At 37.1% G+C, this 22329-nt stretch overlaps 2 protein-coding genes across 7 annotated transcripts; both read left to right on the top strand.

Moving 5' to 3' along the window:
- Window positions 1-416: 416 nt before the first annotated feature.
- On the top strand, window positions 417-13334 carry zgc:154055 (uncharacterized protein LOC556036 homolog). 5 transcript variants are annotated; one of them, XM_067455460.1, is made up of 12 exons: window positions 417-719; window positions 818-1082; window positions 1497-1523; window positions 2353-2461; window positions 4129-4254; window positions 4935-5147; window positions 7110-7327; window positions 7448-7609; window positions 10193-10334; window positions 10507-10727; window positions 11433-11584; window positions 12496-13334. In XM_067455460.1, exons 2-12 carry the CDS (start codon window positions 898-900, stop codon window positions 12675-12677), a joined length of 1737 nt encoding a protein of 578 aa, XP_067311561.1. In that variant the 5' UTR covers window positions 417-719; window positions 818-897; the 3' UTR covers window positions 12678-13334. The 5 variants fall into 5 exon arrangements, with proteins under 5 accessions (XP_067311561.1, XP_067311560.1, XP_067311562.1 ...); XM_067455459.1 differs by having other exon boundaries at window positions 814-1082; XM_067455462.1 differs by having other exon boundaries at window positions 418-1082; window positions 4974-5147; window positions 12496-13332.
- tdh2 (L-threonine dehydrogenase 2) lies at window positions 12990-22106 on the top strand. Of its 2 annotated transcripts, none has more exons than XM_067455467.1 (9): window positions 12990-13073; window positions 15037-15199; window positions 15994-16036; window positions 16255-16325; window positions 17367-17516; window positions 17689-17861; window positions 19648-19738; window positions 19890-20159; window positions 20360-22106. In XM_067455467.1, exons 2-9 carry the CDS (start codon window positions 15052-15054, stop codon window positions 20503-20505), a joined length of 1092 nt encoding a protein of 363 aa, XP_067311568.1. In that variant the 5' UTR covers window positions 12990-13073; window positions 15037-15051; the 3' UTR covers window positions 20506-22106. The 2 variants fall into 2 exon arrangements, with proteins under 2 accessions (XP_067311568.1, XP_067311567.1); XM_067455466.1 differs by lacking the exon at window positions 12990-13073 and adding an exon at window positions 14498-14851.
- Window positions 22107-22329: the final 223 nt, after the last annotated feature.

Below are 22329 nucleotides of genomic sequence, written 5' to 3'. Positions count from 1 at the left end.
TATTCTGATTTCAAACCCCATATCATTTTGAGATGCTGATTTCTGACAAACAATTCAGTATATTTGAAAATTATCACTTGAATGATATAGCCTACAAAATATTATCATCCTTCCATAAGGGCCCATAGCCTACTCAATTTGATATTTTAGTCATTTTTAAAGACCAAGGAGAGGGAGTTGTCAAGGTGAAATATTTTAAAACATTTTCCTTTAAACTTTTAGTGTCTCTGTAAGCCCCGAATTATATTTTTACAGGACACCCAGATTTAAAACTGTATTGTCAGAGAAATTCGCTCAAATAATGTCCCCTACAGAGGCAAAACGGGCTACTGTCTCGGTTATTCATGTTTTTATTAATGAATTGGCTGTATAAGGATATGCCCTCCTTTTCCCTTTTCCTGGACCCTCATCATCATCATCAACAGCAGCAGCAGCAGCATGGTCCAGAGAGCTAATAGTCTCAAGGATCTCAGTTGTAAAATAACAAAACTGTAACAAATTAGCTTACTTAGTCCGTGTTTACTAATTAATGGCCTAATACTCCAAAATGTCAGGAAGAGTGATTACGAAGAAACAAACAGCCACAACAATAAACAGAAACATCACAAAAGGAGAAGAGGGCTGGGACTTCAAGAACGGAAACGAAAGCAGAGAAGCAAGCAAACAACGCTTGTGAATTGGACAGTTGCTTATCTGCAATTTATATGTGCCAGATGCCGGTAAGTTGTATAACAGCCTATATTTAACGTCAATATTTTGGTAGGCCTAACACAATTTTTACGAGAGAGAATTACGTTATAACATTTGCGGAAGACAGAGACCCGGAGAAGTGGGTGGCTCACCAGCTCTCTAAACTAAGCGCGAGAACTACCAGATGGTGGTTGCTATCGTTGTGAAATGGAGTTGTCGGAGCACATTAAGACGGCTAATGTTGAAGAAGTTACCCTGAGAAGACCTTTCCATCCAGCGCTCAGAGGAACGCTTTGCGTTACCAGCCACCACCTTCTGTTCTCAGACAGAAAGGATGAAGCTTCCTGGCAACTTCTCATTCTCCTCAGGAACATTGATGCCATTGAGAAAAGGTACAGACAGCTGTTCTCATCAGCTGGAGATTAATTATTCCTTGCTGTGGGGGGAAAAAAAAACCCTTCATAAACCAGCCTAAATTGGTTTTCTATTATTTTGTTGGTGCACCAAATATATTTAAGTCGATTTAGTAATAATATTTGACTTTATTGTTTAAGGTTACCATATCAAACATTTTTGTTTCAGCTGGATTTTTCACGTGCCTGTACTTAAATGCATATTCTCATTAATACGTACATACTCTTTGAATCTTATCACCAGATAAGTTTAGAAAATATTGTGTGTGTGTGTGTGTGTGTGTGTGTGTGTGTATGTGTGTGTGTTTGATTCCTGAAGTGACCTGCTTCTGTAATATTAAATTCTAATTCTCTCTTTTTCTAATATAACCCATCACTTTTCCTGCGTGTCAGTGTCGAGAATCTTTTTGGATACCCCAGGTATACACTTCTAAAGGAGGCCCAATGTTTGATTTGTGGACTGTCATTGCTCATTGAAGTTGCCGTTTTATACTGATCTGGGATCTGCTGTTAATTTAATACAGGAGGCAGGCCTAATGTTAAAAATGAGGAGAGCAGTGGGCAGCATCTCACTTCAGCATACACCCTTAAAAATAAAGGTGCCAGGAAGAACCAAAAATGGGGTTTCACAGTGATGCCATAGAAGAACCATTTTTGGTTCCCAAAGAACCGTTTTGTGAAAGGTTCTTAAAAGAACCATTTTTTAGTCTAAAGAACCTTTTTGCACATTTTGTGCAATTGAAAGGTTCTTTGGATATTGCTGGTACTTCATGGAACCATACACCCTGCCAAAGAACCATTTAAGAACCTTTATTTTTAAGAGTGTAAGAAGGCAACTTCGAAAATGAGCTGCACTGGCAATGTGTTAGCTACGCAGGGAGGAAAACAGAATAAGCATATTTCGCAAGATCTTTTGTGCTTTGCAATGAGCATTTATGCAAAAGATCATATCACGCTGACATGCTTTTTAAGTTTTGAATACATAGCAGCTATGTTACCTGATGTGCTATACATGTTTGTAATAATGTCCATATACAGAGAGGCTTACATTCTATTAAAGTTCTATTTAGAGCTCAGTCATATCTCTCATGTATCTCAAAGTCTCTCGGCCAGCCTTACGCTCATGGCTTGTTTTGCTTCCTGCTTCTGTCTCTTCTGAGGCCCCAATGGGGATGATTGTATGGAATTTGAGAATGTGAGAAAGGCATGTTTTTAAAAATGTGTGTGGGGGTGTTTGTGTCTAATACAGGACTGTGGGATCCTCTGGTACTATCACCATTAAATGTAAGGACCTGCTTGTTCTTCAATTGGAAATTCCTGGAATGGAGGAATGTCTGAACATAGCCAGTTCTATAGAGGTACTAAATAGTTACTAGTGTGCTTGCAACAAGGATTAGTGTTCATTTTGATTAAAACAGTTTATACTCTACTGTTCAAAAGTTTGCTGTCTGCTTTTTAAAGCCTGTTTTTTTAAAGTCTCTTCTGTTTACCAAGACTGCATTTATTGGATCAAAAATACTGTAAAAAAATAAATAAACAAAAAAACCTAACCTTAAGTATTAAATGGCATGCAACTTGTGCTACAGACATAAATTAAACATCAAATCAAGCAGTTTGTTAAAGAGAGGTGTGGATTACTTTAATGGACTTGTAATTCAACTTGTGAACAGTACTACTCCACAGCAAAAAAGGCACAGAAAACGATATTGTTGGAATCGGAGGCAATCAGAATCCATCCAGCTGTAACAAGCTCGAGCATTTAAAGTGGCAGACAAGTACGCGGTTAGAATAAACAGAGCAATATCATCAGCTGTTGTGGACGCTAATATAGTTATATTTATAGTTATCATCACCTGTCAATGACGCCATATCCACACAACTTCAATTTCCAGAGGTGATATTCTAATATTGATCACACTCAAATTTATTTAGTATGATTGTACTAAGCATATAAAACAGCGGTGAATTACCTCATATACGTAACGAAAATCAGTGGCATAAGCATATTAAAAGAGTTCAGTATTTCATGCAGGTCTCACTCATTAGCATTTGCTCCAGCGGCCTCGTTCCTATCTTAGCTCTTGGCACGCCCTGCTTCATACCGCCGTAACGTTACATGATTGAACATGATTTCTGCCTGAGTCCACCGGATTCCTTTCCATTAGCTGTGGAGGAGACTTCCACACTCATTCATTGCGTCATCAAGCTACGCCTTTGTTTTGAATAAGCGACCTCTAGTGGTGTAAATTACATGCTGTGCCTTTAAGAAAATCTTTAAAGGGGTGGTTGCATGCAATTTCACTTTTTTAACTTCAGTTACTGTGTAATGTTGCTGCTTGAGCATAAACAGTATCTGCAAAGTTACAGCGCTGAAAGTTCAATACAAACAGAGATATTGTCTTTTAAAGTTATAGCAGTTTTTTTGCCTACAAAACTGGCTGGTTTGGACTACAACAAGCTTCTTCCCGGGTTGGTGACATCATAAACCCTTGCTAGTCACCGCAGATGTGACTTCTGCCCGTAATGGTAAGGGGCGTGGCGTTTCCGGACAACCTGTGCTTGGCACTTCAGCCAATAAAAATACATGAAACTACATTTGGCCATCTTACCAATCTAAGACCATTGCGTTTTTCAGAGGGATAGGCTTCATAGAAGCAGGAAGCAAATGCGTCGTTCAAATGACTGGAGACAGCGGGGTGAAATAAAGGTGAAATATAAGAAAAATACTGCGTTTAAAAAAAGAAGTATTAAGACATGTTATACTGCGCCCCATAAACACAACCAAGCCTAGAAAAAAGCCACGGAACCACCGCTTTTATCATCTTTTCCTACTGTCAGTAAAGCATCCTGGAAAATCCTAAATACTATGGGTCATTGCAAGTTGACCCATCTCTTAAATGATGAGTTTTAAAGATGACTTAAGATGACATCAAGCATATATTTGGAAAGAAGAAACCAAAGCTTAACTGTAGACACTGTATATTGAGATGAGAGTAGACTCTGATATTGTCTCATGTCTCTGTAGGCTCTCTCGGCTCTGGAAAGTGTGACAGAGATGTATCCCTTTTTCTATAGACCATCACACCTTACTCTGCATGGCACGTGGGGCCTGACCTCAACAGAGCAATATTACAAACAAACAGAAAGACTGGTGAGCTGTATTTATCTTTCTTTCACTTTCTCCCCCCGTTCCTTCAGGCCAGTTAATGTTATTCAGTAATTCTCTGATTTGAGAAACACACACGATGCAGTTCTCTCACTTTGAGAAAGACACAAGGACAAACACAAACAAATTATGTTCTAACCCATTACTTAATAATATAAGCCCTTGCTTTGTTTCCTGAAAGGAAGTCAAACAGGAAGCACTTTGTTTGCCACAGGAAACTAAAAGCAGTTTTGAGACGTGTTACACTTAAATTCACAAGCAACAGTGTGCACTCTTTCTTTCTCTGTAATAGTTTTTCCCCTGTATGCATTTTTTTCTGCCTTCTTCTTTTCTATTCCTTGTTTGTTTTACATAGCTTTCATTATCACCCATTGACATCTCACAGCTGTTTCACAGGCCTTGGTTTCTTTCCTTAGCTGTAGATGTTAATCTCTCACCTCTGACTTCCTGTCCTTTTGGCACGACATCATATTTGTGTCCTAATTATACTTTTCACTCTTTTCTCATCAGTTTTATATGCTGTGTCCAGCTTATATAAAATCGCTTTTTTAAGAATGTATTTATAACAGTTTAAATAATTGTATAAATGCGTGTATATTTAAATGTATACATGTATATGGTTGTGTATGTTCATAATATACACAATTTTATGAATGTGTGAGCAGTGTGTGAGCACAGCAGTGTGTGTTTGTGTGTGTGAGCAGTGGGACAGGTGGAGAGTCAGTACAGTCAACTCCGATTACACTGTATGCCCATCGTATCCATGTGCGGTCATTGTGCCTCGTGAGGTGGATGATGAGAAGCTGGTCCAGTCAGCCCGGTTCAGACAGGGTGGCAGATTTCCTGTGCTCTCCTACTGTCACCACAGGAACGGAATGGTGAGTGTAGGATGTTTTCCTGTATCTCAAATCATGGGATTGAAAATTAGTGAGGTCTGGGGTATTTTGTATGAACCTTACCTTTTTGCCAATCTACACTTTGGGTACACTGTCTCTTTTCTGTCTGTTAATCTAGACCTTATTTATTGCATCACATTTTGTTTATTTGTTTATTATTCATGTAACAATACTTATTACTCTAATCGTTTTAATAAGCATTGCTCTATGATAAAGAAATTTGTCTAGAGCTCTTTAAAATGTTTTTTGTTTGACTTTGTGAACTAAACTGAATGACAGCATAGCCTTCCTCCTAGTCAGTTTTTGCATATTTGGCATATTTCAATCTGTAAATCTACTTGTTCTACAGATCTTTGTACTAGTGTTATTATGCTACTGTTTTTGATAGAATGAATACCGTTTCTTACAGATAACATCACAAATGTGGTCATTTTGGTTCTTCCCCATGTCTTCTGGGGCCCCTAAATTCATAAAACCCTAAAAATGACCCCAAACCCCTTAAAGGGATAGTTTACCCAAAAATGAAAATGTGATGTTTATCTGCTTACCCCCAAGACATCCAAGATGTAGGCGTGTTTGTTACTTCAGTAGAACACAAATAAAGATGTTTAACTCCAACCGTTGCTCGTATAATGCATAATGCTATGAGATCCACTATAGCCTCTTTCACACTGCGATTCCGGCAAATACACGGATAATGTGACCCGGCATTTGTTCCCGGGCCGCTAGATTTGGTCCATTCACACTGCCAGCGAAATACCGTAATATGTGCGCTTTCACACACAACTCTTAACGGTCCCGGGTCGAGTTGACACGTGACATCCTGATGTGACGTATAATGGCAAGCGATCTCCGCTTCAGCGCGGATAGTAAGGAGCTCCGTGGTCTCGACTTGTGTCCTGTTTCCTCACATTTCTGCTTGTTTAATTTTAGTTTCTTTTGTATACGAACACTCACTGCGTTTAAAACACCGACTAGCTCTTCTGGCACTGCAGGGTTGTATTATTGAAAATCCCGGGTCATCCCGGGTCGAATCCCGCAATATTACTAGGTCCCCGACCCGGGTCGAATTCGGTAATCAATCCCGGGACGTGGTTGCTTTCACACAGAAGGCGACCTGGCAATGTTCCAGGAATATTGCGGGTCCGACATGCAGTGTGAAAGGGGCTTATGAGAGTACAAAAACACATAGATATACAAATCCATATTAAACCCTGTGGCCTGTATTTTTTTTACCTCATATCAGACGAATCTCATCTATTATTCTCAATGCCATTACTTCCATCAAGTAAGGTCAAAAACCTGGCGCAGTCATAGATGTAAATTTACATAGATGCCTCATTCAACCAATATATATACACTATATATACTCGCACCAGGTTTTTGACCTTCTTTGACAGAAGTAATGTCATTGGTAATACTAGATGACATTTGTCTGATATGAGGTAAGGAAATAACATAAAAACAGATCGGTTTCTGGTAGAAACCAATCGCTTCGTGTCTTAAGACATCAACGTGTCGCCACGAGCCACAGGGTTTAATATGGATTTGCATGTCTATGTGTTTTTTTACTCTCATAGTGACTCTCATAGAAAACACCCCATTGACATGCATTATACAAACACACCTACATTTTGGATGCACTGGGGGTAAGCAGATAAACATCAAATTTTCATTTTTGGGTGAACTATCCCTTTAATAGAACTAAGCTGAATTAAAAATGCAGACATTTATATAAGGAATTTTAATCATGTAAAAAGTAATTCAGAGAACTTTTCAAAAATGTAGAGAGTACCCTCATAGCTGGCTACAGACATGTCTCAAATATAAGTGGATGTAACGGTGTATTGGTGTGAAATAATAGAACAATAAAACATTGACATTATACAGCTCAATTTAAAATAAATTGATGCAAAGTACAAGTTATTTGTTTCTGTTGCCTAGGTGATCATGCGAAGCAGCCAGCCCTTGACTGGAGCCAATAGAAAAAGATGTAAGGAGGACGAGCTTCTCCTCCAAGCTGTGATTGATGGGTCCGTGTTGGGTTACATCATCGATCTGCGTTCCGCCCAGCAAGCCCAGCAGGCCTGGATGACAGGAGGAGGTTTTGAGTCTAAATCCTCCTATAGACACTGGAAAAGAATCCATAGACACCATGAAAGGTGAGAGGGAATATTACAAGTCATTTTTAATAGTCGGAAATTATGTGACACATTTGACTTTGAAACAGATCTGCCTTTGGCTTTGATTTTGATTTTGCATGTCATCATGTGTGCTTACAGGGGAAAGGTTCTGCAGGAGAGTCTTATTAAGCTGGTGGAAGCGTGCAGTGACCCGTCTCACAGTGTGGACCGCTGGCTCAGTAAATTGGAGAACTCCAAATGGCTTTCTCATGTTCACAGTGCGCTGTCCACTGCAGGACTGGTGGTAGAGTGTGTGGAGAGGTGGGAAGATCTATTACTTTGGTCTTAGTGACACTACAGAATTCTGAGCTCTGTCACCATCTGTGGTTGAAACATTAAAGTGCAGTTGTATTAAATTATTGTGACTCAGAATAAGGCAATAACACGGTTTAACACTGATTTTTTTATGTACTGGCTCAATTATTAATTTGTAATGAAAAGTTAAATTATCTGTAGTGTACCTTTAGTGTCGTGTTTTTGAAAGTCTCTTTTGCTCACCAACGCTGCATTTACTTGATAAAAATACAGTAAAAAACAGTAACGCTGTAAAATATTACAATTTAAAATAACTGTTTTCTATTTTAAAATATTTAAAAATATAATTAGGGGCCAAGCACCGAAGGATTTATTATTATTATTATTATTCCGCAATGGAATTCTATGGCAGCCCATAGAACCATTTGCGGGAAAGTTACGATAGTAACCAATAGTAACCACACCAAATTTGGAGTCTCTAAACCATTCCCTCTTGCGCCACCAACTGTCCAAAATTTCACTCGTGTTTATGCTAAAAAATGTCAAACCATAAAGGTTAGAAACAAAATAATTTTTTCCTCTGATTCCTTGGCTCAAGCCAAGTCGATTGCACCATATGATGTCATTTTCCTTTTTGTACATTTTCCCGCCATTTTTAATTAACCGAAAACCAACTTTTTGTAACTCCTCCTAGGCTGTTGGTCCGATTTACGCGAAAATTTACCCAGATCATCTGTAGACCATGGTGACAAAAAGTTATGGAATTCACATTGATTTGTCAAATCGTTTTTGATAAACTTGTGAACAAATTTTATGTAGCAGTTGCAAAAACACACTAAAGGCTATATCTCTGCAACGCTTTATCGTATTCAAACCAAACTTGGTACATGTCATCATAAGCATGACCTGAGGCAACATGCTGTGTTTCGGAGCAGCACCATCTACTGGTCCGGAGAATGAAAAATAGTTATTTTGGCTTATAACTTCTGAACCGTGTATCCAAAAATCATAAAAGTTCTCATTAGATTCGGGGCTTCATGTCAAGTCGACTGATATCAATATATACCATGTCGGCCATTTTGGCTGTCGGCCATTTTGAATTATGTGCTAAAAGGCTGTATTTTATGAATGTATGAACGGATCATTACAAAACTATGGATCATCACCACGATGCCTGAAAGTAGCCTGATAAGTTTTAAAACAGCACCATCAAATGGATTTTTGTTGTTGTACAACACCGTTGTAATTTAGTCCTTAAAAAACATTAGCTGATATCTTCGAAACCGCTAGTCCGATCAAGACGAAAGCAGCGTCAGAAGTTCGGAAACATAGGTTGATAGCTATACGCTAATGCCCAAATGTCAAAATATTGATAGTAAGGGATAGTAAAATCCAATCAAAGTAATTAATTTTTTTATGTGTTTTTTCATACAACTGTTTATAACTCCAAAGCAAAATTAGATATTTTCTCCAAACTCGACACATGTATGGGCTCACTACTAAGGAAATATAAAAAAAATGATGGGATTGTGCTTCTCTGTGGTGCTATAATAGAACAAATCATGAAATTTCCATTGACTTCAATGCAGTATTAGGGTATTAAATGCTAATTATATACTTTACGAATACACTAGTGTATCATTACTAAACTCAGTATGTGTCTTCTGCTCCATGCCCTGAAGGTACTCAAAAAAGTTTCCGGGCAGCGCCACCTTGTGTTCAATAGTTGTAATAAGTGTACAAAAATGCTAATAACTTTTGATTAAATTAGCCTAATTAGCCTATTGTAATGAGACTGGTCATAATACATTCATTGGCTCAGTCCGAGAACATAGATGCCAATTTTGCCATATTTGGCAAACCTCTCTGCCCTCCATCTTGTTATTGGTTAAAAACATACTTTTGCGTTTCTCCAATTTTCACCAAAATTAAATCGTATCGTCTTTAGACCATGTGAACAAATAATTATGGATTTCGTGTTGATAGACAAAACAGTTGTCATATACCACAGCGACGCAGTTGAGCCATGATGCAAAAATTACTCTGAGGCTGTATCTCTGCAATGCTTTGACATATTGACACTAAACTTTGCATGTGTCATTGTCACCTCAATCTCAAAATGTTGAGAAAACCCTTATTAAAAGTGAAATGATTTCTGTAAATCCAGTGATCAAATGCTTTGTAGCCTCTCAATATCTATGTTATTATGGCCATCTCTCTGGTCTGTGTATAAAATTTCGCAAACTTAGAAGACTTTCTGATATTGTATGTAAGTGATATGCTATTTTTAGAAAGGAAATTTTAAAATAATTAGGGATTATTAAATGATGAATGATTTACTGCCATTGTGTGAATAATATGTAATCATGGACTCATGCACAAAATCACATTCACATATACATACGCAAAAATGTAACTATAGTCACTCAGATTACGAATATTTTAAAAATGTAATTTTGTAATCTGGTTTCGTAATCTAGATTACATGTAATCAGTTACTATCCAACCCATATATATAAATTTATTTATTTGTACTCCTTGAACACGCATGGCCTGATGTTTTGGTCTGATCTGTGCTGTTTTTTACAGGGATGGTCACTCTGTGCTTGTCCATGGCTCTGAAGGGACAGACAGCACGCTGCTGGTGAGCTCACTGGCTCAACTTATCCTAGACCCCGCCTCTAGGACTTTCACAGGCTTTCTCTGCCTGCTGGAGAGGGACTGGATACAGGTAAATGTTTGTTTGTGTGACATAATTTGTGCTCAGTAATGTGTGCTTGTAAAATTTGTGAATGTTTACGGATGCAGTATGCCAACAAAGCCACTTTTCAACCAAACTACTCCCAATAGTAGTCTAAGATCTGTTTGTGAGAAAGTTGAATGAATTGTGTGTTGTTTCTCAGGCTGGACACCCGTTCCAGCAGCGCTGTGCTCATTCGGCGTTCTCTCATGCCCGTCTGAAGCAGGAGTGCCCGTCTTTCCTGCTGCTGCTTGACTGTGTGTGGCAGGTGTGGCGGCAGTTTCCTCTGGCACTGGAGTTTAGTGAGGCCCTGCTGCTCAGACTGGCACAAGAGGTTTACGCTTCTAACTATGGAACCTTTCTATGTAACAATGAGCAGGAGAGGTGGGCACAAATTATCCTTATATGACACTCATTATAATGCACTATACCTATATATATATATATATATATATATATATATATATATATATATATATATATATATATATATATATATATACAGGTCCTTCTCAAAAAATTAGCATATTGTGATAAAGTTCAGTATTTTCCATAATGTAATGATAAAAATTAAACTTTCATATATTTTAGATTCATTGCACACCAACTGAAATATTTCAGATCTTTTATTGTTTTAATACTGATGATTTTGGCATACAGCTCATGAAAACCCAAAATTCCTGTCTCAAAAAATTAGAATCTAATTTTTGAATCTAATGCTATTTTAGATATAATGCAATTTTAGAAATTTTTCTAATGCAATTTTAGAATCTAATGCAATGAATCTAAAATATATGAGTTTATTTTTTATCATTACATTATGGAAAATAATTAACTTTATCACAATATGCTATTTTTTTCTGAAGGACCTGTGTATATATATATATATATATATATATATATATATGTATATATGTATATATAATGATGTCATAATTATCATATATAATGTATATATGAATTACTGACCGCAAACATTTGATCAGTAATGTATGCAAAATCATCAATAGTTTGATCAGTAATGTATGCAGTAATGTATGCAACAAAAAAAGTATACTGTGCATAATTTACTTTTTTTTCCTGGGATAGATGTGCTGCAGGAGTGAAGGAGAACACACACTGTTTGTTTCAGTCCTTACTGAGTCCTGATATTGAAGAGCAGTACCTAAACCCACTGTATGAACCCAATGATTTAACCATTTGGCCTTCAGTGCATCCTCAGTCCTTACAACTATGGACAGGTTAGGTCCATATTATTCAGTAAATACACACATTAATAGAGGGTATGCATTGACGTCACTTTTTTGCCGGAACACGCCCCCTCAGCCGGGCTGAGAGGCAAAACAGCCTGCTGCACGGCTGGATTTAATAGGGAAAACTGCGGGAAAAATAGGGAAAAATCTAATAGGGAAAAATTATTCATAAAATGGTCCTGATATGTCACTAGGCCAGGATAGTGTCATTTAAAAGTTGTTGTTGCAACCGTCAACTGATGTTGATGTTGACATTTTGTGTTTTGGCCGGAAGCTCCGCCCTCCACCTATCGACCAATCACAAAGTCAGTAGTGTTTCTGCATCCGGGTTTCCAGATCTGCTCTAGTTACCACAGCAACAGCTACAAACGTTCCTGCTGGATCCTGCAGCCTATCTGGCAACCTCGAGTCGGGGGGAGGGCGCGAGGGGATACACAATCTTGGCCACAATCTGACATACACTTCCTTTTAAATTACAACATATTGACTCAAAATTATATCTGCAAATCCACATTTTGCTGCCTGGAGTCCAGTTGTTTCTGTAAATTGCATCGACCCATTTGCTTCTCATTTCTGTAGCTATTGGCAAACTGTAAAAATATACCTCAGCTTTCCTGTCAAATCTATTTGTACTGTCAATCTCAAAGCTCTTTCCCATTTAAAATGTGTTTTGTGTGTTTTCCGTGGCATTCACGCTGAAAACCAATGCTGCCACTCAGTCTTTTTGCCACCCCAATCACTCCAACCGGCACTGACGTCACGTGCATACCCGCTATACAAAGTTACAGCTGTAAAGTTATTGTATATATTAGTCTAATTTTGAAAGAAAAAAAACACACATAGACTTCCATCCTTAATATAACAGGGTCCTCATTATTTCTGTGTTGGTTTGTGGGTAGGGCTTTTCCTCAGGTGGACTGAGTATGCTCAGAACATGGAGGAAGCTCGTGAGGAGGTGTGGAGCATTGTGAAAGAGCACCGGGAGAAAGCTGGACCTAACCAGACCAATAATACGCCTAGTACACACTGTGACACCTTGACCCCATTTGAGAACCTCATGGATGAGTTGACTATTTTGTGATCTCATGGTAGAAATTACATTGTAGAGATTATTATGCATTTCTTGGTAAGAATGAAATGAGTCCAATTGAATGAGTGTCAATATACCAATCAGATATTATGTCATTTTTCAAAAGCAATCTGATGTTCTGTCATTGAATAGTAATCAGACATACTTGCATTTGAAGATCAGACATATTGAGGGTCCTCTGCCTCACCTTCAAGAAAAATGCTAATGTAAACTATCCCAAATAGTTGGGAAAAAATGTTTATTGTAGTGTGTTTGAGTAATTTGCTGTTTGGGATATACTATGTTTAGGGTTAGGGTTACAATGTTTTATTGTAATAATTTTCACACTGTTACAGACAGCTGAATGTTGAGTCAGGGAACGTGAGAAGTTTGAAGACCTACGAGAAGGTGATTTTATATTTTAGAAGTTATAAACAGTATTTGCCATTGGAACATGGTTTATAATTAGTTGCAGAGGTCTCTGGAATACTTGATTCTGATTGTTTAATTGCCATATTCAGCATTCAGGTATTTCTGAATAATTACCGTTGTCTAGGGAAATATGTTAATAAATATTATGGAAATATTTTCTAGCAGAGTGTTTGTATTGTGACATTTGAATACATTTAATTTTCCATTTGATTTTGGAATGTACTTTTATTTAATAAAATGTATAATGGACATTTTTTTCTATTCATAAATGATAATTTATATATATATATATATATATATATATATATATATATATATATATATATATATATATATATATATATATATATATACAGTACAGGCAAAAAGTTTGGACACATTACTATTGTAATGTTTTTGAAAGAAGTTTCTTCTGCTCATCAAGCCTGCATTTATATGATCAAAAATACAGATTTTTAAAAAATATATTGTGATATATTATTACAATTTAAAATATTTGGTTTTCAATTTATTATAGCTACTTTATATTATGATTTATTTCTGTGATGCAAAGCTGAATTTTCAGGATTGTTACTCTAGTCTTCAGTGTCACATGACATCCAGTCTATCACATGATCCTTCAGAAATCATTTTAATATTCTGATTTATTATGAGTGTTGGAAAAAGTTCTGCTGCCTAATATATTTGATGAATAAAAGGTTCAAAAGAACTGCATTTATTCAAAATAAAAACATATTTTCAAATAATATAAATCTCCTTTACTATTTATTTTTATCAATTTAACACATCCTTGCTGAATAAAATCATTGTTTATTTAAAAAAAAAAAAAAAAAAGACTGACCCCTAACTACTGACCAGTAGTGTATGTTGTTGTTACAAAAGATTTCTATTTTTAAAACATTTGCTTATTTTTATTTTATTTTTATTTTATTGTTTTATTTACTTTTTATTCATCAAAGTATTATAAAAAAGTATCACATGTTTTGAAAAAATATTAAGCAGCAGAACTGTTTCCAACTTTGAAAATGAATCATCATATTAGAATGATTTCTGAAGGATCATGAGACACTGACGACTGGAGGAATGATACTGAAAATTCAGCTTTGCATCACAGAAATAAATGATCATTTAAAGTATAATAAATTGAAAACCAATTATTTTAAATTGTAATCACAATATTTCATTTTTTTCCTGTATTTTGATCAAATAAATGCAGGCTTGATGAGCAGAAGAAACTTCTTTCAAAAACATTACAAAGAGTAATGTGTCTAAACTTTTGGCCTGTACTGTATATAATGTTTGACATAATGGGGAATCTGCGCGCGCACACACACACCCACACAATAACATCTCACAGGCCAATGAAATCTTCGGGGTAAAGCCCCAGCTCAGCTAAACTCATCCACACAATATAAATCCGGAATGGGCAGCCTGTCAGCAAGTTTGCCCTCCTGTATCGCTAATGGACACCACAGTCACTATCACGCGACCGTATGTGCTAGCATAACGCTAAAACTACATTTCCCAGCATTCTCTGCTCTGGCCGCTTATTTATCCAATGGTCATTCGATGCGCTCCCCCGACAACCAATCGGACAGTAATCTCTTAATTCTAACGGTTAAATACCATGAAAATCCCTCATATCAGCACTATTAACTTACTTTTTTCACATCCGGATACACAAGAGCAATGTTGTGATTTTGGTTCAAGACACGTGTTTCCCATCACGGATTTCAAGTTTTAATAAGCTCGAGGTAAGATGTTGCGCTTTTTCTGGAACTAGCTACTGATTAATCGTGTATGAATCAACACCCTATTCAAGATGAAATAACAACTTGGCCTTCAATTTCAGCAAAGTAAGAAAGTAAAATGTAAGGTAGCCTATTGTGTGTTTTTCTGAACCGTCCATTCGGTTTAATGGCTGATATGTTTTCTTAAGTGACAGATAGACGACATGCTGTCAGGTGTCCGGTTGTTTGTCCGGTCGCTGTGTAAAGGTTGGTCGGTTCGCGGTATGAGTTTGTCCCCGCGTCAAATCAACCGATGGCCGAGCACCGAGTCCTCCGAGCCTCCTACGGACAGTCCCCGAGTCCTCATCACAGGTGCCATATCTGTTTCCCAGCTGCTTAAAATAACGTGTGACAAACTGTAATGTTTTGGTGGAAAAAGTCATCAGTTCAATCATGTCTTCTGTGTTTGTTTTCCATGCGTAAGAGACGATCCTATTGATCGCCATGACAATAGGTTGGGAATAAACAGTGTTAAAAGCGCTCCGCGTGCGCACAATGGGGCGCGCGAGTGTTTTATGCTTGTGCAATGGCGTGTAAAGAGTGAGTAAATGGACTGTCAGTTCAAGTGAAGTTGAAAAATGTCTGGACAATAACATTTACGTAGCCTATTTTAAATTACGTAAGCCTGTTTATGAAACTGCACTGCCATTTGCGTGCTTTTCGTTTTTTTTGAGTGGGCTAGGTACTTCATTTGCATACTGGTTTGCAGATAGGCTACACTTCAAATAGCTTGGGTTACCAAATTCTTTACAATTCCATTACTTACCCTATGTGTCTTAGGCATCAGGTGATCACTGAAATAGGTTACATTGTATTTTTTAAAGTTGTATACTAGAGTTGAACGCACATGATGTGTGGTATCATGTTTTCTTTTACTGTGCATTCACCTCTGACCTCAAGCACAGGAGTAGGCCTAGTCATTTTTAAATCATGCACAGATAAAAGTGACTTTTTTGTAATCATATATAGATTTAGGGAGTTTATTCGGCTTACTTGCTGCTCATTTGTGGCATTGTTAGTGGTGACATTTCTGGTTGTTAAATGTCTGTTGCTGTAGTGTGTTTAAACTCCTTTCATTGTTAAATGTGTTTTTCTCCTGTTAAAAGGTGGCCTAGGACAGCTTGGAGTTGGTCTAGCTCAAATGCTGAGGTTAGTGAACAACTGAAAGATGTGTAGCATGGGAAAAACAAACAGTTTTTACAAGTTTGCATAGATTGTACATTTGCTTTGCTTTGCCTTGATACTCGCTTTACAAATTTAACCCCTTTTTAATTTTCTGAGGTAGATTCTGCAAATGCTGAACGATCATTTCCCTTTTATTTTTGTCTATTTTGTTTCACATTCATATTTAACTCCTTTTACATCAGGGAGCAGTATGGAAAGGAAAATGTCATCCTGTCGGATATTAGGAGGCCTCCCGCTGAAGTTTATAACATGGGTATGTTCGCTCTCTCAATACGGCTCTGATATGGGAGGGCGGTTGCATCAGGTGCAAAATATATATAGAGCCACATGGACAGTGTGGTGCCTTGAACTGGCTGTTAAATTTTCAGTATAAGTTTATTTATATTTGGAATGAAAGAGCCACATATTTCAGTAACTGTACAACAAGACTCTATGTGTTAACATTAATTAAAACAATAGCTAAGATTAACTAACAATACATCTTTAAAGCATTTATTAATCATATAGTATCAAATCATACATACTCTACCGTTCAAATGTATGGGTTTTCATAAATCCCAATTTTTTTTTTTTTTTTTTACGTATTTGGCAATAATGCATTAAATCAGGTGATAAATGCTTTTCTAATCATCATTACTGGAAAAAAAAATCCTAAAACAGTGTGTTATGGTTTTCACAAAAATATTAAGCTCTGCATTTTCAACATACTACTACTACTACTACTACTACTACTAATAATAATAATAATAATAAGAAGAAGAAGAAGAAGAAGAAGAAGAAGAAGAAGAAATTAATTCTTTCTGAAGGATCATGTGACACTGAAGACGGAAGTAATGGTGCTGAAAATTCAGCTTTGGCATCACAGAATATATTTTAAAATATATCAAAAAAGAAAACATTTTAAATTGTAATAATATTTCACGATATTGTGTTCATATATTATAATGTATGTTTTTGCTGTATTTTTTATCAAATAAATGCATCCTTGCATGGTGTGCAATAAGATACTTATTTAAAAAAAACATTTACATTTTTTTTACCGACCTCAAACGTATTAAATATTAATGCATTGTATAAATTAACATAAATGTTGTTCAAACATTCATTTAACTATGCGCAATAATATAATTATGAATTAGCATTAGTTGTAAATCCTGTAATAAATATTATTTATTATTAGTTAATGTTAACAAATTTAACCTTATTTACATTTCAATCACTAAGCCTCCTTCATATTCCTATGAATAAAGCTCTCATTTAACCTTCAATGTCTGTTGTGTAATTTACCTCACAGGTCCATTTGTATACGCTGACGTGCTGGACTATAAAAACCTGAGAGAGTTAGTTGTGAATAACAGAATCACCTGGCTGGTGCATTATAGCGCATTGCTCAGTGCTATCGGGGAAGCTAACATGGCTCTCGCCCGCACCATCAATATTACAGGTGGGAAAGCTCACACATGTTTTAAGCATTAGGGTTAGGTGCTATATGCTGTACGACTGCCTAATTTACAACGTTAGGTTTCCACTAACCCTGACGTTCCACATTCTGTCCTTCTCCTATTGCCCCTGTCCTGATATCGTCTCTTCTCCTCACCCCACTCCTCTTTCTTTAGGTCTGCATAATGTGTTAGATCTGGCTCTGGAGAACTGCTTGCGACTGTTTGTACCCAGTACCATCGGAGCATTTGGCCCTTCGTCTCCCCGCGACCCAGCCCCTGACCTCTGCATCCAGAGACCTCGCACGATTTATGGAGTTTCCAAAGTCCATGCAGAGCTGATGGGGGAAGTAAAGATGGATGTTTTTTTAATGTTCTAGTTAGTCTAAAAAAAGAAAAGAATATATATATATATATATATATATATATATATATATATATATATATATATATATATATATATATATATATATATATATATTCTTTTTAACCAAAATTAGTATGTCTAAATACACTCACCTAAAGGATTATTAGGAACACCATACTAATACTGTGTTTGACCCCATTTCACCTTCAGAACTGCCTTAATTCTACATTGCATTGATTCAACAAGGTGCTGAAAGCATTCTTTAGAAATGTTGGCCCATATTGATAGGATTGCATCTTGCAGTTGATGGAGATTTGTGGGATGCACATCCAGGGCATGAAGCTCCCATTCCACCACATCCCAAAGATGCTCTATTGGGTTGAGATCTGGTGACTGTGGGGGCCATTTTAGTACAGTGAACTCATTGTCATGTTCAAGAAACCAATTTGAAATGATTCGAGCTTTGTAACTGTGCAAAATCCTGCTGGAAGTAGCCATCAGAGGATGGGTACATGGTGGTCATAAGGGATGGACATGGTCAGAAACAATGCTCAGGTAGGCCGTGACATTTAAACAATGCCCAATTGCCACTAAGCGGCCTAAAGTGTGCCAAGAAAACATCCCCCACACCATTACACCCCCACCACCACCAGCCTGCACAGGGGTAACAAGGCATGATGGATCCATGTTCTCCTTCTATTTATGCCAAATTCTGACTCTACCAGATCAGACCAGGTAACTTTTTTCAGTCTTCAACTGTCCAATTTTGGTGAGCTTGTGCAAATTGTAGCCTCTTTTTCCTATTTGTAGTGGAGATGAGTGGTACCTGGTGTGGTTTTCTGCTGTTGTAGCCCATCCGCCTCAAGGTTGTGTGTGTTGTGGCTTCACAAATGCTTTGCTACATTCCTCGGTTGAAACAAGTGGTTATTTCAGTCAAAGTTGCTCTTCTATCAGCTTGAATCAGTCGGCCCATTCTCCTCTGGCCTCTAGCATTAGCAAGGCATTTTCACCCACAGGACTGCTGCATACTGGATGTTTTTCCCTTTTTACACCATTCTTTGTAAACCCTAGAAATGGTTGTGCATGAAAATCCCAGTAACTGAGCAGATTGTCAAATACTTAGAACGGCCCGGCTGGCACCAACAACCATGCCACGCTCAAAATTGCTTAAATCACCTTTCTTTCCCATTCTGATATTCAATTTGGAGTTCAGGAGATTGTCTTGACCAGGACCACAGCCCTAAATGCATTGATGCAACTGCCATGTGATTAGTTGATTAGATAATTGCATTAATGAGAAATTGAACAGGTGTTCCTAATAATCCTTTAGGTGAGGATTATATATATATGCTTAATTTGAACAATTTCTCACTTACATCAGGGTTTCTCAAACTTGCGTTTGAAAGCTAACAACTAATTATATAGTGTAAAATTAAAATAAATTAATAAATGGGGCTGCATGATACTCATAATATTGCTTAGTTATCTATAGGAAATCTAAGGCTGCAATTTAATTAAATAACTATTCTCTGTTAATTCTCTGAAAATATTATTATTATTATTATTATCAACATCAGAGAACTGTGAACATACAAATGTGTTGTTAAATCATTAAAACAATAATTTTACAATAATAAATATACAAAAGTATACAGTAATAAAAATACAAATCTGGGGGGATACTTCGACAAAAAAGTTTGGGAACCCCAGACTTACATGATATGTAATTATGAAATGCCAACATTCTAATTGTGTTCTGATTGGATCAGTATCTCCACCATAAATATGGCCTGGATTTCCGATGCTTGCGATACCCAGGAGTCGTTTCTGCCCACACCAAGCCAGGAGGAGGCACCACTGGTAACAAGCCTCACTTACAGACACAATCTTTCGTTGTACATAAAAACACACACCTACACGCTTATACACTTATTCATAGAATTGTCTTTTACTTACCATAAAACAACACACCTAATCTGGCCTCTAATTGTGTACATCTTCTTTTCCTCAGATTATGCTGTCCAGATCTTTCACGATGCCCTCAGCACTGGCCACCATGAATGTTACTTGCGTTCCAACACTCGGCTTCCCATGATGCACATCTCTGACTGCCACAGGGCCACCATTGAGTTCATGCAGGCTCCCGAAAGCCGACTTTCCCTGCGTACTTACAACATCGCAGCCATGAGCTTCACACCTGAGGAAGTGGCAGAAGAGATCCGTAAACACCTGCCCCACCTGAGGGTCACATACAATCCTGATACCATCCGGCAGACTATTGGTAAAAACAGCTTTAGAAAGAGATTGAAATCATATTCATTTTAATGTTTTATTGTAGAAATAATGCCTCTTGGTCACTGTTTGTATTTTTCTTAAAAAGAGAAAATTCTGAAATATTTAATTATAAGCTATATAAGCCTTGATAACAATCAACCAATGCAATGATCTAAACGTTAATGAAATGTTATGTTCCTTCTATAGCGGACAGCTGGCCTGTACGGTTTGATGACTCTAATGCACGTCAGGATTGGGGCTGGAAGCCTTCGTACGGCCTGTCAGAGCTGGTTACGGACATGTTGTCCTCCATCCGTGAAAAGAGAACCAATGCAGGACTACCTGTCAGCTAGCAGGTCTTCTCAGGGACTGAAACACAAATCACCAGCATCTTTCCAATATATTTCTAAACTCATCTATCTCAAATTTCTTTAGATCAGGACTCTCTGTCAGTTAGAAAACCGCTGACACTGACGTATGCTTGTGAAAAAAAAAAATGTAAACCAACAATGAAAACTCATTCTCTCACCGCTCAGGAGACTCTTGCTGTGTCCAGAATCGCATACTGTATAGGAGGTACTACATTTTGTTTGATACTTACTTCGCGAAAAAAAGTATGGTCTATATAGTGTGAATGTGTGTAGTATGAATCAAATTCTGCCATGTTTTCATGTGACCTATGGCGTCAGTTTCCAGTGGATACACACTTCACAGTCTCGCCGGAAGTAGTAGGTCATTCGGGTTCTTTTCGGCCTAGTGTTTATGAATTCGGCTCACATACAGGTTTTTACCTACTATAAAGTATTGAAGTAGGCATACTCAGGCACAGGGTCGACCGTCTTTGTACTCTGTGATCTATTCTTACATATTTTTTAAATTGTCATTGGACAAGGAAAAATCAAGGAAAGACAGAATGCTGATGAACATAATAATAATAGCTTAATAGTAATTAACACATTATAGATGAAACAGACCAATTACTTTAGAGACACCAGACTTTTTACATTTGAACTACATGAAAATAGCAAGGTCAGCACTTTCATTGCTTAACCAATCCTAACATTCTTTTTGTGAGAGGTTAAATCCGCACAGATGGTCTTTTTGTACAAAATACAGTAAGGACCGTTAGACACCTTTCACTCTACAGTGCTCTAAACCATATACTGTGTGTCTCGGTTTGAACACAGCCATGGGCAGAACTGCTTCCCTACCAGCTCAAGTTTAAATTAAAAAAAAAAATGATATTGCCTTTGTTCCAACTGCTATCTGTGAGGAATTTACAGTTGCCTGAATTTTGGGTCACATTTAACCCACTATTGCTTGATTTGGCTTTATTTATTTAGAGTCAGTTATCAAAGGGCTCTCGATTCACAATGACTATTGTGGTGGTGTGAATTAAGTATTAATCACTCAGTGTTGCTGATGTATTATACACTGTGAAGAGATATTTATTTTAATTTTTGTTGACTCAGAAGAGCTAAAACACCCACTGGCCTTGCAACAGAAAGGGAAGAGTTCTTTAGCTTCTGTCTGCCCTCTGTGTTGCCTAGTGCAGACAAATAAAAATGACTTAACGGTTACACTTTAGTTTAAGGTCTCATTGTTACAGTGTACAATTATACATTTAAGTGCTAAATAATAATAATTAACTACATGTACTTACTATAGGGTAAGGGTTAGGATTAGGTTTGGTTATAGGGTTAGTTGCATGTAATCATGCATAATTTATAGTTATTAGGCTACTATAGTAACCACATGTAACACGTGTAGCAAGGACACTGTAAAAAAAAAGCGTTACCCTATTAACCAAGACAATATGTAGAAAAACTCACCTCCCTTCCAAAAGCAAGTGTGATTTCTGGACAAAACTTGTGTTCAAAGTTGAAACTGCCTTAATTTTCAGTTATCATTTAACCTCAAAAGTTGCTAACGAATCACATTCAGAACTGGTGAAAAATTGCAGTGTATGTCAAATAAATGACTTTAATACAGCAAACTATTTTTTCAGTGTGGCTTTAAAACGAATCCGGTGTGTGTGTGTGTGTGTGTGTGTGTGTGTGTGTGTGTGTGTGTGTGTGTGTGTGTGTGTGTGTGTGTGTGTGTGTGTGTGTGTGTCAAAAAAATCTGCATTTTTGTGGTAATATTTATTACATTTTGACTTCTTCAGTAGATATCTT

This window comes from Pseudorasbora parva, chromosome 10 (genome assembly GCF_024679245.1).
Source record: "Pseudorasbora parva isolate DD20220531a chromosome 10, ASM2467924v1, whole genome shotgun sequence".
NCBI classification, from domain to species: domain Eukaryota; kingdom Metazoa; phylum Chordata; class Actinopteri; order Cypriniformes; family Gobionidae; genus Pseudorasbora; species Pseudorasbora parva.
The sequence above is the reverse complement of the archived record's forward strand: the minus strand, read 5'-3'. Positions and strand labels throughout refer to the sequence as shown.

What these genes read in the sequence shown, in the direction of transcription:
- tdh2 (XM_067455467.1), top strand. Translation starts at nt 15,052, where the DNA reads ATGCTGTCAGGTGTCCGGTTGTTTGTCCGGTCGCTGTGTAAAGGTTGG. An exon ending in TCCCCGAGTCCTCATCACAG is followed by an intron (nt 15,200 to 15,993) that starts GTGCCATATCTG and finishes TCCTGTTAAAAG; the next exon opens with GTGGCCTAGGACAGCTTGGA. An exon ending in ATGCAGAGCTGATGGGGGAA is followed by an intron (nt 17,862 to 19,647) that starts GTAAAGATGGAT and finishes TGATTGGATCAG; the next exon opens with TATCTCCACCATAAATATGG.
- zgc:154055 (XM_067455460.1), top strand. Translation starts at nt 898, where the DNA reads ATGGAGTTGTCGGAGCACATTAAGACGGCTAATGTTGAAGAAGTTACC. An exon ending in ACATAGCCAGTTCTATAGAG is followed by an intron (nt 2,462 to 4,128) that starts GTACTAAATAGT and finishes ATGTCTCTGTAG; the next exon opens with GCTCTCTCGGCTCTGGAAAG. An exon ending in ACAAACAAACAGAAAGACTG is followed by an intron (nt 4,255 to 4,934) that starts GTGAGCTGTATT and finishes ATGTGTGAGCAG; the next exon opens with TGTGTGAGCACAGCAGTGTG.